Below are 19,171 nucleotides of genomic sequence, written 5' to 3'. Positions count from 1 at the left end.
TCTCGACCGTGAATTTTGTAGCTAATATGTCGCATGCAGGCAGGCTTGTATGGAAACTTAAGTGGCGGTTGCCAGAACGCGACCGTTGTTGTGGAGCTGAAAAGGGATTTTCGCCTGTCGAGGCAAACGGTGAATGCCTTGGTCCACTCTCTGGGGATTGAAAAGGAGCACGGATGGGGGAAAGCCCTGGAGGTTGGCATGATTTATCCTGGCAGGCTAGTGCTACCTCCTATTGGGTGGTGTCAGAGGACTTACCTGTCTCCAGCGCCACCGTCCCTGATATCCATACAACGGGTCGCTGAGGACGTCTTGGGGAAATTCAAGGGGGCGATCCATTTTCCCTCAGAAGATGAGCTGTAGGACACTGGTGCCAGTTTTGCCCGTCTGGCTCAGAAGATGAGCTGGAGGAGACTGGTGCCAGTTTTGCCCGTCTGGCTCAGAAGATGAGCTGGAGGAGACTGGTGTCAGTTTTGCCCGTCTGGCTCAGAAGATGAGCTGGAGGTGACTGGTGCCCACTTTGCCCGTCTGGCTCAGAAGATGAGCTGGAGGCGACTGGTGCCCACTTTGCCCTCTGGCTGTCTCCCCAGCTTCGGACATGTGACTGGAAGTGTCGACAGAAGTCCCCGGCACTCAACAAAGACGACAACAGGAAGCCATTCCACTTCATTCAGCTCCAGGAGATCTGCGAGCACAAAGGTGGCTCCCCGAACGTGTTCACAGGCCTCTCTGGTGCTGCGAGCACAAAGGTGGCTCCCTGAACGTGTTCACAGGCCTCCCTGGTGCTGCGAGCACAAAGGTGGCTCCCTGAACGTGTTCACAGGCCTCCCTGGTGCTGTCCATGACGCGCAGGTCCAGCGGTGGAGCTCAGTTTACACGGGGCAACTCACTCCACCTCCGGGATGGTGCGTCATTCGGGACAGGGGATGGGGTATGTCCCTGCTTGGCTGCACCCATGTACCTCTCCAAAATCCTGCTCAGGCCAGGTACAACCGACACCTTTCCACGACCAGGCGTGTGGCAGAGAGGGTGATGTGGATGAAGGACCAGTGGCTCGGTATCTTCCTGAAGGCCTTTGAGGTAAAGAGACAGACATAAAAATACACACACACACACACACACACACACACACAGTGGGCGACTTGTGAACAGTTCATTCGGGGAATAGGTAACAAAGCAGGTCTGGGGAGAGAATTTTTGAAATCATCATTTAAAAAGGTAAATTCATGTGAAGATAAAAGTACAGTAACATTCAAACTAACATGGATTAAAATCATTTAAAATCACACACAGTTAAATAAAACTGTACTGTGATCCCAGGGGAAGTCTACCTTTGTGCCGGTGGTCGTGTCCACATGTGCCTTCCTCCACAACCTCTGCATCAGCAGCAATGGGGACATGGTGGAGCCAGATGTGGAGGGGGGTCGACCATGAGGGGGAGGGTGAGAGCCATCTCTACCAACCCAACGACCAGCTGCCCTGTCTGCTCCTGGTACTGCCAACCCTGCAGACTGGCAGCTGCAGTGTCTGCTCCTGGTACTGCCAACTCTGCAGACTGGCAACTGCCCTGTCTGCTCCTGGTACTGCCAACCCTGCAGACTGGCGGCTGCCCTGTCTTCTCCTGGTACTGCCAACCCTGCAGACTGGCGGCTGCCCTGTCTGCTCCTGGTACTGCCAACCCTGCAGACTGGCAGCTGCCCTGTCTGCTCCTGGTACTGCCATCCCTGCAGACTGGCTTTATTGCGAAGGAGGTAATGATTCACAAACTAACTCGGAATGTACTTCTTAAATGACAAACTTACTAGTGCGCACAGTAAGTTTTTTTTTGATGTTCCAGAGTTTTAATCGGCCAAAATACTATATAACATTTTTTTTCTGCCATTTGATTGGGTAAACCTGTGATCGGGACAGGCCGATGGCAACATGTGGCTACACGCCTGCCAAGCTAGCTGTAGCAGGCATCTCTTCTTCAGCTTTTCGTCCTCGTCTTCAGTATAAGTTGTTATGCAGCAGATGGCGTTTTGTTCCATTCCTAGAGCACTTTTTCAGGTAGACGAAGATAAGCACAGGTGAGCTAGCGTCCCATAAGACTCACTCCCCTTGGGGAAATGTTTTAGCTACATTTCATTCTTATTCGTGTCATGCAAATTTAGTTTTCTAAAGAGAGAGAGAGAGAGAGAGAGAATTTTTTTGAATTTTAACAATCCTTTATTTTTCAGTGCAATGGCGATTTCAAAACCCAATTTTTACACATCACTTGACCAAAAATTCACTTAAGTGAACAAAACCAAAGACAAAAAAATAAAAAAATAAAAACCGCCCCTACTCAGTCACCCAATGCCCTCAGCAAACGGAAGCTCTCCTTCTTCCACTGAGCATACTGCTCCCCTATATCCCCATACATTCTTAAAAACTTCTAGTGTCTTCAGTGAGAGAGAGAGAGAGAGAGAGAGAGAGGGGGGGAGGAAACACTGCATTTGGTTAAACTGGAAGGTGTCTTAATTTAACTTTAATTCAGTGAGGCTTTGGACCCAAAACCAGAACGTTTGATGACAACTGAACTGCAGGAGCTATGAAGGATGAGCCCTTTCCTGAACCTGGTTTTACTTTGGACTTAGATGGTCTAACAGGACCTGCGCTTAGTTTTGATCTAGTTGGATAATTATTCAGCAATGCAAGAAAGGTGGATATACTTTGTACCCCGACCTTCGTTGTGAGTATTAAAATATACCCATACCAAACATGATTGCTTTTGGTTCAGGTTACGAGAAGATGAAGAATTATTTCTAAGTCGTGCAGGCTAGCGAACTCAGAAACGCGATACTGTAATATGCTAATAGCCGGCACTCACTTTGAGTTTTTCAGACCTGTTGGGTATTGTAATTGTATTTGCTAATTATTCAATTAGACTTTCCTCCATTCGCTGGTGTGAATGGAGCGGCCTTGAAATACTGACGGTGCCCGCTAGTCGCCGGTGGTGCTCTATAGGGATACACAGCAATTATCTAGGCGTCGAGTTGGCACATCACAAAGCTATCACACCACGGGGGTTCACAACGTTAGTGTGGTTAACAGCGAATGAACAGTCCTTACTATGCCTCCTCTACATGCAGGTTGTTAATCCCCCCCAGTGTCTTAGAATTATGGGTATCTGGCATGAGGGGTCTGGCGATTCTGAAGGGAAGTGGAAGATAGTGTTGGAATATTGAAAGTAACAGACACAGACTCATTTGAGAGCTTATGCAGAAATAAAGCATTTGAGCCCTCAGAGAGAGGACCGCAGAGAAACAACTTATAACTGCCCTACAGGACACAGAGAGAGGGGGTTCATGGCTGTCAGGAAACAGAACGCATGCTGCTCTGCAGCTGGAACCTTAGTGATCTTCTGTTCTGGCTGTACGGAAACGAACTACATTTCGAAAGTTTCCTGTCTTTATGAAGAACTTCCAGACTGCAAAGGCACTGCCAGCCAGAACCAGCAGCAACACCATCACTCCCACCACTATCCCAGCCACTGCTCCGGCAGAGAGTCCCGCAGAGGCTGAGAGAGAACATGGAGAAAGAGGGACTCATTTGGGAGAAACAGAGAAGAGCAGGTAATAATCAGGAAGGAAGACTACAATAATAATATTAATAACAACAACAATGATAACTATTCTGGAACCTGAGCGCGTAGCGAGGCACACATCACCAGATAGCTAAACACTCTTAACTGACTTGACTGAAGCATCCCTAGGTAGCTTCAATGATGAAGGAGTATAAAGTAAGTTATCAACGTGCACTTGTACGTCCGTTTAATGAAGATACAGCACTTTCATGTGGTCAAGTTGTTGTAGTGTGAAACTGCAAACAATACAAAAGTGACTATGAAATAATGTAAAAAAATATTATGAAATACAATGAAGTATGAGCAGAAATAATTCCTAAAAACATACAAGAATTAATCTACTCACAAACAAAGCTTCTCCAAGGATCACACAGGCAGATGGAACAAGATTAAAGGAGGTCTTGAATCATGCTGTTCTCTATCTAGCTTGTTTTACAGGGGAAATGGCTGTTCTTATCATGTGACTAGCAATCAATGTGACTTTAAACAACCAATGAGAATGCAAACATCTGAAATAACAGGAATACGTGACATTCATTTAATGGCCTATAGAAGGTGCTAGAAACACTTAAACAGAATGAATGCATGTAACATTACAATAACAACAACAATAATAATACATTTAGCAAACATCCAGAGGGACTTACAAAAAGTGCCTCCATAAAGGTTCATACAACAAGCAGAGCTGATGGCAAGTTAGAAGTCTGACTAAAAGTAGTAGCTGTTACGACCCCAAAGGTCTAGGGGTACATGGGGTGAGTAACACATATACACTCATTACATTACATTACATTACATTACAGGCATTTGGCAGACGCTCTTATCCAGAGCGACGTACAACAAAGTGTATAACCATAACCAGGAACAAGTATGACGAAACCCCTAGAGAGAAGTACCGGTCCAAGTACAGGGAACAACCGCATAGTTCAACTTGGACCCTGGTGGTTAAACTGATTAACACTAACAACGAGAACGGCAACAACGCAATCTATGGAAAAATAAAAATAAATAAAAATACAAGTAGTCGTTAAGACTGGCGCATCAACTAAGTCACCTATTAAACAGCTGCCTAGTTACACCCCTAAGTTTAGTCATTTACAGGGGGGGAAGGGAGGGATGGGGAGAGGTGCATCCTGAAGAGGTGGGTCTTCAGTCGTCGTTTGAAATGGGTCACAGTCTCAGCTGTTCTGACCTCCACAGGGAGGTCATTCCACCATCGTGGGGCCAGAACAGACAGGAGACGTGTTCTGGAAGTGCAGGTGCGAAGAGGGGGAGGTGCTAGGCGTCCTGAGGTAGCAGAACGGAGGGATCTGGTTGGCATGTAGGGTTTGAAAATCTTGTGAAGGTATGCTGGGGCTGGGGCTGATCCCTTGACTGCCTGGATCATTAGGTACACCTGTTCAACTGCAAACTGCACCCGTTTATGCAAATATCTAATCAGCCAACCATGTGGCAGCAACTCGATGCATTTAGGCATGTAGACATGGTCAAGGCGATCTGCTGAAGTTCAAACCAAGCATCAGAATGGGGAAGAAAGGTGATTTAAGTGACTTTGAACGTGTCATGGTTGTCGGTGCCAGATGGGCTGTGTGGTGTGGGGATGGCTGGTTTAAGCAGCCACACCTGCCCTGGGTCAAGCCAATTAGACCTGGCTAGTTAGATAATTGGCCAGGCTAATTGGACCCGGGAGCAGGAGTGACTGCACCTGTGCGTAGTGAGGTAATCAGTGCGCACAGGTTAAATCTGCCATCCCCACTCACATGGGGGAGCCTCTCTGTCATGACAGTGTTTTAACATCTGCTCCTTTGGCTGTACCATCTTGCCAAACCCTTGCAAATAAATGTGGACTATTTGAACAGCTTCGCCCTGTGTCTCTGTGCTGGAGGGCCCCTTGGAAAGCCACTTCGGTGGCCTGTGGCAGGCGTGTTTGCCACAGGCTGTTTTGAGTATTTCAAAAACTGCTGATCTACTGGGATTTCCACACACAACCATCTCTAGGGTTTACAGAGAATGGTTCGAAAAAGTTATCTGGGCGAAAATGCCTTGTTGATGGCAGAGGTCAGAGGAGAATGGCCAGACTGGTCTGAGCTGATAGAAAGGCAACAGTAACTTGAATAACCACTCGTTACAACCGAGGTATGCAGAAGAGCATCTCTGAACACATGCCACGTCAAACCTTGAAGCAGATGGGCTACAGCAGCAGAAGACCACACCGGGTGCCACTCCTGTCACCTAATGAACTGGCCGGTGAGTGTATATAAGACCGGTTGATGTAAAAGATGATGAGCAATTGGAGTGATAATAAGAACACTGAAACGGACTGCCAAGTGAAGAGTGTTTACTGTGATATAGGTGCAAAGGTGAAAATACAAGAGGCGTTGTACAATATATACAATATTTACAAGACACAAAACAAGGCACAAGACACACAATCAAGGTCAAGGGACCCGAGTGTTGCAAAAAAAAAAAGAAAACAAAACCAAGCAGAGCTGTGAAAATCCCAGTAGATCAGCAGTGTCTGAAATACTCAAACCAGCCCGTATGGCACCGACAACCATGCCACGTTCGAAGTCACTTAAATCACCTTTCTTCCCCATTCTGCTGCTTGGTTTGAACTTCAGCAGATCGCCTTGACCATGTCTACATGCCTAAATGTATTGAGTTTCTGCCACGTGATTGGCTGATTAGATATTTGCGTTAACGGGTGCAGTTTGCAGTTGAACAGGTGGACCTGAAGTCGCCCGTGAGGGTAAGTTCATTTATATTTCACGCAAAATTCAGAGTTCATAAATGTATAAAATGTACAAAAACAAATTCATGTATATTGAATATTGATTATCGATGCTCCCGTTAATATAGTGAGTGACGTCATGTGTATAGCAGTCACGCGCATGTTAGTCGGGCAGAGAGCTGCGTTAGGCACGGGAGCACATAGTTTTTCTACCGTGTGACACGATGTGATTCAAACTTTATCATTTCAGTAAACTTCTTCAGACTAGATTACATCTCCTGTCATTCGCATCAGACTGAAGTTACTGGTCCTTACAGATTGTTTGCGGCTTATTTTGAGATCTAGACGGAATGCCACTACAGCTAGGCTACATCTTAGAAACCATAGCCTAAGATTGCAAAAGCCTAAAACCTATACTTTTGTGTCTCTTATGTATATTGTGCTCAAGGGGACAATAAAATATTGGCATTGTGAAAAGTTTTTTTTATTTTATATTAATATTATTATTATTATTATTTCCATTATTTTCCCAATGGCTTGCAGCAGCCATAACTCAGTGGAATAACAGAGTGCACCAATAAAATACTGAGCCCTGCGTCTGCACAAACACAGATATGAAGAGGAGGACCGTACCTGAGACTTGCAGAGAAACTGAGCTGATGGTCTTCTTGGTCTCAGGATCGGTCACCTTGTAGACTCCGGCATCCTCCAGTGTCACACTACTCAGCAAAAGGGTGTAGTTCTGGGCCAGAAGCTTACATCTCTGAGCACAATGCTCCCCATACCTGGCTGGGCCTTTATTTGCATCGAGCATCAGCACCTCATCTGAACCAAGGCCTGCACTGAATGTTACCCTCACTGGGTCTGCGGTATAGAGCGGTATGGAGAGCAAACCACCAGCCTTCACTGTGAGGGTCTGGGGAGGGTGGCCTGCGAGGGTAGGGAATTCATTTACATATTTGCATATTTTACACTTTCATGTATATTTACAGGGGACATCAACACATTATCAACAGCAGTCAGCTAAGGTAAATTATGGCATCCAAAAATTACTGGTGTCATCTTTCATCAATACTTCTGTGAATTATGAAACATTGTTACACTTGCCCTGATTAAACTTACCACATGAAAAAATAAATAATACACACCAGACACTTACACACATGAGCTGCTCGGCTGCCCTACAGAACTGAAGATCTAAAGTGAATTTTACCTGTCACAACGAGACTGGCAGAATCTGGATTCCCCCTCTCTTTCGGACTGTTGTAGAAGCACTGGTAGTCGTCTTCATCTGAAAACCGTGTCTGTCTGATGGTTAAAGACATGTTTCCATAGAGGGCTTGTTCTGGGGAAACTGAAGCTCTGTTCTCGAACCCGGGACCATATGTGATGGTGTTCTTATGGATCTGGTAAACTTTCTCTCCACCTCTCTTCCAGAGGATATCCAGATCACCAGCATGTGCTTGCATATTAATTTTCCCAAAGCAAGGAAGACTGGCGGACAGTCCCATCGCTATGGAAACAATTGATGGGACTGAGATAGACAGAGACAGAAAACGAGAGAGGGAAAGAGAGAGACAGGCAGACAAGAATTGAACAGCTCAACCTTTTTGCTTGGGGTAGATGAAGGCCCTGATGCAGCATATGCTGTCCACTGCAAACCACCCAAGGCTTGTGGGTTTTATACAGACTGGAATGATCCTGTCCCCCAAAAGACAATCGTAAGAATAATAATAGTAATATCCTTTGTCAAAAAACAGCTTTTAGGGCTATCAAATCCACAAGCACTAAAAACATTCACTCAGTCTGTCGGAAAAAAGGCAACATGCACTGACCTCTAATTTCTAGTTTCACATCTGAAAGAAGGATCTCAGTCTCATCCTTGTACTGGCACTTGTAAATGCCGAGGTCACTGTACACCACAGGACTGAGGGTGAGGCTGTAGTTTCCTGGCTCTGTTAGGTGGAAGGATTCCACCCGTCCCTGGAAGCCGTCTCCAGAGGAAAAGGCTCCGGTGCGGAGTTGGGCCACAAAAAGCCAATCAGGAAACTCATCCTGCTGAAACAACCAATCCACATCCCTGCTGGGGGCTCCATCGCAGGGAAGAGTGAAAGAACGGCCGAAGCTCACGAACGTGCGCACAGAGTAGACTGGAGATACTGCCAGCTGGGCTAGGAGAGGGAAGTTGGATATTCAGTCACCATGAGAGAGAGAAAAATAACTGCCATTGTACCGCATATATATATATATATATATATATATATATATATCCAGCTGAATAAATAGTTGCAGTGTAAATGCTATGCAAGTCACTCTGGATAATACATTGAGTAGTGTACCTTAAGTTACTCACCCAACCGAAGCACAACAAGGATGCAATAACCTGCAATTCCCATTTCCGGCTGGAATTGTTACTGAAAGATCTGAAAATGTAATGTTGGAAGAAAAAAAATAATGTGAAATTTCCTTAATTGCCATTGTGACTTTGAAATGGTCAATGTTCTTTTTTGTCTTTGTTTACTTTTTATAAACTTCTGTTTTTTCAAAATGAAAGCAAGTTAATGACAGTGCACTGTCCTGACCCGGAGCACAAAAAGATTAGGCTAAAATTGAATGGTGACGGAGACGTTACATTGCAAGCCGCCTACATATATTATGAGAACGTGATTCAATATCATTTAGCCATTACTTTGTGCAGTCAAAATTCATTTTAGAATATTTTAAGGCAAAAAACTACAAGTGTAATTTTAAATAAGATGAGATAAGCTGTGCCACTCTGAAATGCCTGATTTGAGGATTTCATAACTTCCATTTGTTTTCATGTCTTGTGTCATTTTGTTATTCTGAGTATATTTGCGAAATACAGTATAGTTACAGCAGCATGATTTAGTAACATGTTTTGTGCATCACAAGAGAGGATAAACCACACAGCAGGACCACAAACATGCTAATACGGTACGCATTCACTCACATACACAGGCGCGCAAGCACACACACATACACACTACACAGACTAATCTGTTACATGTGTTACGTCTATAAATATAAATCTCCAATTTCCCAGTGTATTTTGCCTTTCATTTAAGTGTATTTGCCCATAATACCGGTGACGCTAGTTCTGAGTAATCAATAACATGCAAAAGCAGGCTACTGCATTTTTTTTGTTTGTTTTTTGTTGCATTTTTTAAATTAGCAGCGTGCCACTACCACCCATTTCAAACAACCGGCTAAACAAACCGACTAGCCTACTGTCCGTGGCATTACTAAAGAAAAGGGGACACTTACAACATCACTAATCTTAGCGACATGCTTTAAACATTGCCTATTTGTAAGTTGTCTTGCTTGATAAAAGGGGCTGTCATTAATTATCGTTAACCATAATTAGCTAGACTAGCTTGCTTGTGGGCTAGTAGCCTATAGGATAACTTAACCTAGTCTAAAGTTGGCAAATCCGATATAAACCGGTTTGTTCTATTTTGAGCATCGTAAATGTTGTTTCAATTGTGATGTTGTTTTATGATAGTGTATAAGAGTACACAGTAGGAAATTCACAGTATTGTTACCTGTTATCTCCGGATGTACAGCAGCGTGCATCCATAACATAAGTGGGCAATTGTGTCGATCAAGACAAAATAGCAGCGCCCGGTACAGCAGCTGAGGGGTCGCGATTTACGCATGGCGCTAAAACTGCGGACCGGTGCGCATATATATATATATATATATATATATATATATATATATATATATATATATATATATATATAGGTTGGTGGTATTTATATATTGTATTTTATATACAAGACAAATTATAAATGCCACCGACCAATAGGGCCCCGTCGAGTGAGAGGGCAAAAGGGCAGGGGCTCAAGCCCCCCTTGAGGTCTATCTGTGCACGTGCCTGGTTCTGTGGCTTGGTTAACTGAAAACAGCTGCCTCCAAATAGTTTTTGTTCACTACATATGATTGCGTTAAGCAAAATGGAGAAGGGCCTCACACTGGTCTTTTCCTGGGGCCTCCAAGCCACTAAAACCGCCCCTGCCCACACCTCCCTTAGATTGTCCCACCCACATTTTCAATGCTTCCTACGCCCATGCAATATATGAACACTCAGTCTCAAAAGGGACATCTCTACGCGTAAAACCAGCGGTAAGGTTGTATATTTATTCAATATTTAGTCCCATATTTCGACTGTAGAATGACATGATATAAGTTTTAAACTTTTTCTCGTTTATTTCGTTATTCAGTGAGCAGCGTTTTCACTGCTGTATTGGCCTATCTTCGGGCTCTTGTCGGGTTTATCTTGTTGCTATGACGGAATACGATTTTCAGTGGTGAAAGAATATTTTTATGAATGCCAAGATAGATAATATTGTCCACAGTGTCATGGGTGGGGGTGTAGTTGTAGATGAGACTGCAGGGAGGATGTGCGTGTTAAATGAACGACCAGAGCGACAATGGTGGCGCTGCGAAACTCCGTATTCGGCATAGTTGTCGTGTATCGTCTACTAATGAAACTATAACAACGCTTTTCTGTTTTTAAAGCGCTATTCGCAAGGGACTACTATTACCTACTTCATTCGCACGGCATAAGCGAACGACGCTGAAGTTGGCTCCCGATTCGCAGCTCCCGATTCGAAATTTCCGGTCCACTTTATATCAGTTGCGTTATATGATCGGATGGTTTCGCGGTTTGCAAAGGCTATAATTTGCTTCTAAAAGTGAGATACGGCTCAAGTGAGAAACTGAACAAAGGTGGTGATTTGAAATTAGTTTTTTTATTATTATTTTTTATTTTGTTACGTTCACATGACATGTCGCTTTCTGTAATATTGAAATATCAGATACCCAAGTGTCACGCATCTTGCTTTTTCCTCAAAATATAATCGTCTCAACATTACGTGAGTATGAGAGAACAGGAAATAATGTAAATTTTAAATGGTGTGGATGAAATATCACTGCACCATATGCAAATAAAACTCCAAACTGTCTATATAAACAAATAGGCTACAGTAATAAAAAACCTATTGAAAAACGGACATATTAGATAAATATGAAAGTTTGGATAAGAATTTCTCCCCAATTGTAAAAGTTCAGAATATTCTGACACTTGTTCCTGGCAGAAGGGGCCCTGGTCTACATCCTACCCCATTTCTGTGAAGTTTTACTGTAGCATTTTTTAATAATCCCACTTCAAACATTCCATGTAATCCAATAGATGGCAATTGAAACATAGGAAAGTTTGGATAAGAGTTTCTCTCCAAATGTAAAAGTTCTGAAAATTCTGACACTTGTTCCTCGCTGAAGGGGTCCTGGTCTACATACTACCCCATTTCTGTGAAATTTTACTGTAGTTTTTTTAATAATCCCATTTCAAACATTCCGTGTAATCCAATAGATGGCAATTGAAGAAAGTTAATTATTGGATTGAAATATCTCTCCAAAATTAAAAGTTCAGAAAATTCTGACATTTGTTCCTGGCAGAAGGGGTCCTGTTCTACAGCCTACCCCATTTCTGTGAAATATAACTGTAGCAGTTTTTAATAATCCCAATTTTCCATGTAATCCAATAGATGGCAACTGAAAAATATGAAAGTAATTCTCTCCAAATGTAAATGTTCAGAAAATTCTGATATCCTCTAATATCTCTTTGCTACGAATACCTTCTTCTTCTTAAAGGATTTCCGACAGTTTTGACGCTTCAAGGCGTATTACTGCCCTCCACTGGTCTATTAGTCAAACTCATAATTTTTAAAATAATATAAATAAAGTAAAGTAACAAAATGAAAAATAAAAAATAAATAAATAAAATAAAAAATACTAATAATAATAATAACAATAACAATTTGCTCAATAGACACTCAACCTAAATCCGTGAAAATATTCCAGTAGCAACAAAAATGCCACTACTTTCTTCTCAATTAGTTCCTGATTCTTTATATCTCGACCAAGCAAAGTTTTAAAAGAAAAGGAAGAAACACCTAACTCTGAGGCATCTTTGAATAATACCCTCCTCTCTTTCCTATATTTCTTACATGTTATAATAACATGCTCAACTGTCTTGGGCATACCACACTCACATAGGGAAAACATCCAGATGGGCTATCATCTTTAAACACTGGTTTAGCCCACAGTGCCCCAATCTTAATCTAGTCAGTTTTACTGTAATGACCCTTTCTCTTGACATGACATTATTTTTAATTTTGACAGATCGTTGTATTGAGAAGTAGAGCCTCCCTCTTTTATCATTTTCCCACTCTCTGTGCCACTCCTTTATAATTCCCTCCTTGATCTAACTCCGATATTCGACCTTGCCAAGACGTACTTCAAAATCACACTTTTCTCTCCCTAAAGAAGACTTTGCTAAAGAATCTACCTTTCAAATGCGACTCCCATGCCTGATTAAGATATCCATCTAAGTCAAACCCGCTTATGCCTTTTCCATGAATCCTAGAGAGAAGAGTTAGGTCTGTCTCAGGATCAGGGAGTAACCAGAAGGGGATAGCTGGCCAGCAAGAAAAATCTATAATTGTTTCATTTCCAACTCCAAGCTTCTCAGCCCATTCTCTCACTCTACCCAGAAAATGTCCTTTTTTCTTCTTATTGCCAAACTCCCAATTGTCTTGAAGAAGGCACCTAGCTGGGAAGTTATGATTTTTAAAGCTACTCAATTTAGCCCAATACTGCAGTCCCAGTTTAATACGCCTTAACCTTAAAGGAATCTCCCCCATCTCTATTAATAAAGCCGGAATTGGTGTAGTACTAAAAGCACCGCAGCACATTCTTACTGCCTTTGCCTGAACAGTATCCAGCTTATCCACAGCTGATTTAGCAGCAGATACAAAAACAATACATCCATATTCAAGAGCAGATCTTATCATTGCTGGGTAAATCAAGAACATTGACTCCCTCCCTGCTCCCCAGTTGCTTCCCGCTAAGCTTCGCAGGACATTTAATATTTTTCCACATTTACCAATTATTTTATCTATGTGTAACAAAGAAAATCCGGAAGAAAATATTCAGCAACCGAATTAAATCGTTTGAATCTTTTGGTACGTAATATGCTGTCCCAGCACGAATGCATAACATTTTATAAAACGAATACTAAAGCAAGAAAAGAACAGAAGAGCACACGTGTTATAATTCCAAGACGTTGGCAGGCTATAACCAAAAGTAGGCTACTGCGCCGCATAACATACAAGTTTGATTTCAAGTTATTATGAAAATAAATCAGTTTGCGGCTGCAGATTTTTTTAAATGGCAGTTGAAATAAAACACAGTGAGTAGTCGACCAATCAGAAATTTTCAGCACTTGCGCCCCACCCCAAAAGTTCAGGTACTTTTGGAAAGTACTACCCCCTGAGCAGGGACTTTTTTTGGGAGTAAAATAAAGTCCCCGGAACTTAATTTATGCGAAACGCACTGAGTTCCTCAAAAGGTTCCTAGTTGCGGGGTAAAGTCCCTGCGGTGAAAACGCGGCTCTTGAAAAGTAGTTCCTGGGACTAAAAGTTCTGGGTACTTTGGGTGGAAACGCGGCTTAATTTCCACTTCTCCTTTTCCAACATCTCAGCTCTCCTCCTGATCCTGTCTTCTCCTAGGCTCTCTAAACTATGCACTTGCTGAAATGCTTTTACACACACATTCTTTACTAGTGACTGCCTCAGCTTCACCTTCAAGCAAAACTGGCATTGATGGCCTCTTATATACCCCAGACATTCTCCACACAGTAGACCACAACTGGCTCATTGGGGAATCAGGACATAGCGTACCACAATATCTCCTCCAGCAATTTCTCTTAGCTTCTTTAATAACTTTCCTCGCCTCTGCTTGCAACCTTTTGTACTCAACAGTATAACACTGCATTGGAAATTTCCTTAGTTTCCGAAATGCTTTGTTTCTGTTCCTTACAGCTATATCACATTGTTTATTCCACCATGGAACAATTATTCGGGCCTTAGGACTCTCCTCCAAAGGAATAGTATTTAGTGCCATCTTGTAAATCATTGAGCATACAGATTCATTCCAATGATCAATGGAACTCTCGCCATCTACCTCTCCTACTGAAGCTAGAGTCTTCACCTTGAAATCTTCCCAACAAGCCTTAGAAAAGTTAAATCTACTAGGTTGTTTCACTCCTTCAGTAATTAGCACCCAACCAAACTTACTTAAAATAGGAAAATGATCACATTACATTACATTACATTACATTATAGGCATTTAGCAGACGCTCTTATCCAGAGCGACTTACACAACTTTTTACATAGCACTTTACATTGTATCCATTTATACAGCTGGATATATACTGAAGCAACGCAGGTTAAGTACCTTGCTCAAGGGTACAACGGCAGTGTCCTTACCCGGGATTCGAACCTACGACCTTTCGGTTACGAGCGCAGTTCCTTACCCACTGTGCCACACTCCGTCCCATCACTACTTAGTGTTTCTGTCTAACACATTCCAATGCCCTACCCTGGCCAGATTTGTTGATGCTATAGTTAGGTCTATGCAGCTCATACTATTCCCCCCAATATGAAACAGAGTTGATCTCCCATCATTTATTACGACCAAGTCATATCTATCCAAAAAATCCTCAATGACCGTCCCATTGCTATCTTTATCCTTACTACCCCATAAAGGGTTACGCGCATTAAAATCCCCAACCCATATAACTGGAGACCTTACTTTATCCATAACTTCCCCCAATTCACCTAATGACAGTTGATTACATGGGTTGTAGAAATTTATCATTGTTATTTGTCCTAATGAACTCCATACTTCAACACCAACACACTCAAAGTTGGTATTAAAATCAGTTTTTATATTGAATACCTCTTTTAATAAACGTAGCACATCCCCCTCCAGACCTATTATATCTATCTTTCCTTAAACTCTCATACCCTGGTATTACAAAGCCTAAGCATGGTTTTAACCAAGATTCCTGAACACAAATAATTTCTGGTTTATCATTAAAAGCAGCCACAAATCTTTTAAATTCTTGTCCATTTGCAATTAAACTCCTTGCGTTCCATTGAAGGATGTAAAACATCCAGAAATTAAGCAGTATCGTCACCCTCTTCATTATCATTTTCGCTTTCACCTTCCATAACCAACCCTTGTGGCTCAGGCATAGATTGTCTCTCTTTCATGTAGCTGTGAAGACGCTCAGGTAGGAAATTCCTTGTACCCAGAAACCTTTCTGCTGCACTCACCACAAGTTTTATAACGTCTGATCTCTTCTCCTTAAGATTTAGTAGCAACCAGTACATCAACAATAAACGCCAAAAGCGATTCCTTCTGCAGCAACAAGGTGTCTGGTGGTATTACCTGAGATACCGATGGTGGAAGCGGCTGACTAGCCGGCACAGCTCTGCTCATATTATTAACAGCCGCACTTTGTCCACTTTCAACTCTCTTCATCGCCTCGGAGTAAGACACTTTTTGTTGGTCTCTAACTGTCTGTATTCGTCTTGCCTTCTCATGATGTACACAGCTGCGAAAAGAAACCACATGGGCACCCCCGCAAGTACAACATTTTGGATCTGGCGACTTGCATTGCTTGATATCAGGATCATCACTTCAAGCTGATCTACAGCTTTACAAGTACAAAACTTAGTTCAGAGATATTACACTTCGGTATAACATAAGTAAGTTTTGTGGAGCCCAACACATTGTACTTACATAGCTTTGCCTCCTGCTGACCGTCAACGTTAACAGAATCGCTTTTCCTCACAGTTGTCAGGCTCCCTATTCATTAATTTTCGGGACAACCGAGAGAAACAGAGACGCTGTTAACGGACAGCAGATGTTGCTTCACGCTACGAAAACACAATGGTGTCGCCTCCAGAAAATAATTTATGTTATGTCGAAGTGAAATATCTCTTTAATCGGCTAACTTGCTGTGGTTAGCAAGCTAGTTATTTAGCTTTCTGGCGAACCAGAGCTTACGTTATACTTACCTTCATAACCGAATATAAACTTATCAAAAAAGAATTTATAGCCCTTGTCTAGTTTAGACCGCTTAACGTTCACTGGCAATGCTTCGACAATGCGGATAACATCGGACAGTGAACTTTGGCAGAGCTATTAGAGCTATTATTATTATTATTATTATAACACACATCGCTGTTTAGGATCAGTTTTTCGCTGTCAGAAATGGACTTGCGTCCGTAGCAACGGTAAACGGAAACAAAGTACCCTATCCCTACATCAGGTTTTGGTCGTCATCTTGTGAAATAGGCCTATTAGTAGGCTAACCCATTTGCCAGGATTCTCGCGTAAAACCCATTGCCTATCATTCGTTCCAAATTTTGAGTCAATGTTAAAGGATTTGAAGACCTAAATCCCACAGACCCTTCTTTCTGATCTTTCATTTTGAACAGAATTTTTAACTCTTCAACATCTCCAGTCTCTTATTTTAGCCCCATCTCTTACACTTGAATTACCGGGCCTTTCACTGGACGCTGTTCTCGTCTAGTCAGATTTTTGTCCTTCTTTCAAACTAGCCACAGACTGCCATTCTCCCTCCCCCAAAACCCCCTTCCCACTCTTGGCAGCTGCCATAGAGCTGAACAACTATCTCGCCTTCCCTTGATCTATTATACAGATTTAACAGTTTACAATCAACCAAAGAAATATATATAAAAAAATAAAAATAATTCAAAGAATATTTCCAACGGCTTGCAGGCAAGCTAAGCAGCCGCGTTTTGAGACTTCCTAGGCGTTGCAGTTTTAAGGTAAATTTTGACGACAGCTACTGACGCTATCATCTCTGCAACTCCCCCAACTGTTCGTCCGACTACGAATACCATTCCACCCTGTCCAACTAAAATACATCACTAGATAATAACCACTGGGGTATAATCGCAAACAATGATAATAAACACAATGACAAGCCGCACAGTTGGTCATGCTAGTTCAGTGTTAGCCTGCTCTTGTTTTCAAACCACATATATTCATGCATTTAGAGAACTTTGATTAATCTCACCTGGCTTCCTTTTGTATTTTCGTGCAAAAAGTTTCACATTTTAGGCCACTAACTTGTTCTTTTGAAGTTTGTTTGTTCTCGTACAGTTCAGTGGCCTGCACCTGTCTCAGGCTTCAGAAGTCGTGTCGTCATTTTTTTCGGACATTAGCATTTTCGAGACTTCCGGTTCAAATACATGTCTATGGGGCTGTGTCCCAAACCGCAAACTTCCATGCTCCACACTACCGTGCTCCGGAATACGCACTCCAGGCAATGCTTGGGACTATGCACTCCGAACCATGGAAGTGCAGTAGCACGGAGAAACAGTTAAATGAGTGGGATGCACTTCGTGACGACATCTGACCCATAACCTTTAACCTTTGCCGTAACCATCGGAAAATTCCGGTAATAAACCTGAGGGGAATAACGTGAGAGTGAGAGGGCATATTATCGACCATCTGAAATGCTACCGCATTTATTTCATATTTAATCAAGCGGACTGGACTCCGTTACCTATTTAAATGCAAGTCTTGTAAAAATTACACATAACTGTCTAAATGGGAAAAAATCTTACTTAATACATTTTAGTTATATTGATATTCTAATTAATTCCATAATCGCGAACATTAAGTAGTGCAAATGTCGCTTCTTCTTAATGGCTATTTTGCTTCCTGCTACTTGGGTTACAACTGTGAATATGTAACGGATCGCTAGAAATGCTAGTAGGGACCAGCCTTTTTCATATTAACCTGAAATACACAAGACGGGACACTTCTACAATATGATCTCAAGTAAAGACAAGTTCCATTAATCTCTATGCAGTGGCAGATACATGTCCCCGTAGCAAAATCGCGAAAGTACTGAAAGAATTACCTCCGGAGGATAACAAGGACGTTTTTTTCTACATAACTAGGTACAGGTTGTTACTTATATTTCGCCTATTTTACATAGACTACAGTTGAAAATCTGATGTTTTTCTGTCTACCGAACGAACCCGGTCGGTAGATGCTCACACTGAGTAGTAGTAGGCTACTGAAATATTATGATCTAGACTAACCAGTAGGCTAATATCAGCAACTTTTTGCGAGCTAGCCACTTCAATTGAATTCTCCTTTTTGCTGTCAGAAGAGCAGTGGAAGGCAACGATAGCTTGGAAAATATTAATTGCAGTTTGGATAGCTTTCAGTGTACTGTCAACCCCATAATAAAGTTGCCATTTCATTGTAAACAGTCGTGTCTGTTTTTTCATTATTTTCGCGCTGTGTAGCCTACTCAGCTAGGCAACATTTATGGAGCCAGTCATGTTTGTGGTGGCTACTCCATATGCAAGGGGTGTATTTCAAATTAAATGAAAAGATGGGCAGTGGCGAGGATAAAACGGCAGTTTATAATTAAAAACGGGACCCGACGATTAGCACGTATTCAGTATAGCTAGTTACACTCGTTAAAAGTACATATCTTTAAACGAAAAAAACAACTGATACTTTACATATTGCGTTATTAATTAACACTGTACCACTTTATTTATATACCAACTCCTGTGTACCATTTTCCTATGACATGATTTCAGTTTCCAATCCGAGAAAGTAGCCTACACTAGACTGTCATCCGCCATTACCGTTGTTTTTGACAGTTTTCGCGAAAGGAATTATGGGATTTTTCCCCAGTCGGAGCATGCACGGATGCACACTTCAAATTTTGATCAAATGGAGTGCGCATCCGGGTACTTTATCCGTGCTCCGCACTACCGAACTTCGGTTTGGACTCGCACTCCAAGATGGCGGCATGCTCGCTATGTGCACTCGGAGCATGGAAGTATGCGGTTTGGGACACAGCCTTCGTTTTTGAAGCTCATTTCCTGGTGTTGTAGTTCCTG

At 42.3% G+C, this 19,171-nt stretch overlaps 2 protein-coding genes across 8 annotated transcripts in view; one reads left to right on the top strand and one right to left on the bottom strand.

Annotated features, from left to right (window-relative positions):
* Window positions 1–19,171, top strand: part of LOC118208092 — a 43,675-nt gene that overhangs the window by 7,741 nt on the left and 16,763 nt on the right. Inside the window, exons 1-3 of one of the 4 annotated variants that reach the window (XR_004761510.1) lie at window positions 379–696; window positions 747–1,077; window positions 1,318–2,046. Coding sequence is in view for 1 of the 4 variants with exons in the window: in XM_035382387.1 (XP_035238278.1) it covers window positions 538–1,077; window positions 1,318–1,431 (654 nt within the window). In the remaining 3 variants the exon portion in view is untranslated. The other 3 variants (XR_004761511.1, XM_035382387.1, XR_004761512.1) reach the window with 3 other exon arrangements.
* Window positions 2,875–17,495, bottom strand: LOC118208090 (carcinoembryonic antigen-related cell adhesion molecule 1-like). Of its 4 annotated transcripts, none has more exons than XM_035382383.1 (7): window positions 17,317–17,495; window positions 15,657–15,822; window positions 8,689–8,758; window positions 8,171–8,506; window positions 7,549–7,869; window positions 6,969–7,265; window positions 2,875–3,538 (listed from the first exon to the last, which is right to left on the bottom strand). In XM_035382383.1, the coding sequence occupies exons 3-7, from the start codon at window positions 8,729–8,731 to the stop codon at window positions 3,372–3,374; spliced, it is 1,164 nt and encodes a 387-aa protein (XP_035238274.1). In that variant the 5' UTR covers window positions 8,732–8,758; window positions 15,657–15,822; window positions 17,317–17,495; the 3' UTR covers window positions 2,875–3,371. The 4 variants fall into 4 exon arrangements, with proteins under 4 accessions (XP_035238274.1, XP_035238276.1, XP_035238275.1 ...); XM_035382385.1 differs by lacking the exon at window positions 15,657–15,822 and adding an exon at window positions 5,781–5,836; XM_035382384.1 differs by lacking the exon at window positions 15,657–15,822 and having other exon boundaries at window positions 8,689–8,772.

Source organism: Anguilla anguilla, chromosome 11 (assembly GCF_013347855.1).
Source record: "Anguilla anguilla isolate fAngAng1 chromosome 11, fAngAng1.pri, whole genome shotgun sequence".
NCBI lineage: Eukaryota > Metazoa > Chordata > Actinopteri > Anguilliformes > Anguillidae > Anguilla > Anguilla anguilla.
This window is presented reverse-complemented; position numbering and strand designations above follow the sequence as displayed.

Excerpts from the sequence above, each read along its gene's own strand:
- LOC118208090 (XM_035382383.1), bottom strand. The coding sequence starts at position 8,731 with ATGGGAATTGCAGGTTATTGCATCCTTGTTGTGCTTCGGTTGG. Across the intron at positions 8,507-8,688 it reads CCTTGTTGTGCTTCGGTTGG|CCCAGCTGGCAGTATCTCCA; the intron begins GTGAGTAACTTA and ends TCCCTCTCCTAG. Across the intron at positions 3,539-6,968 it reads AGTTTCTCTGCAAGTCTCAG|CCTCTGCGGGACTCTCTGCC; the intron begins GTACGGTCCTCC and ends GTTCTCTCTCAG.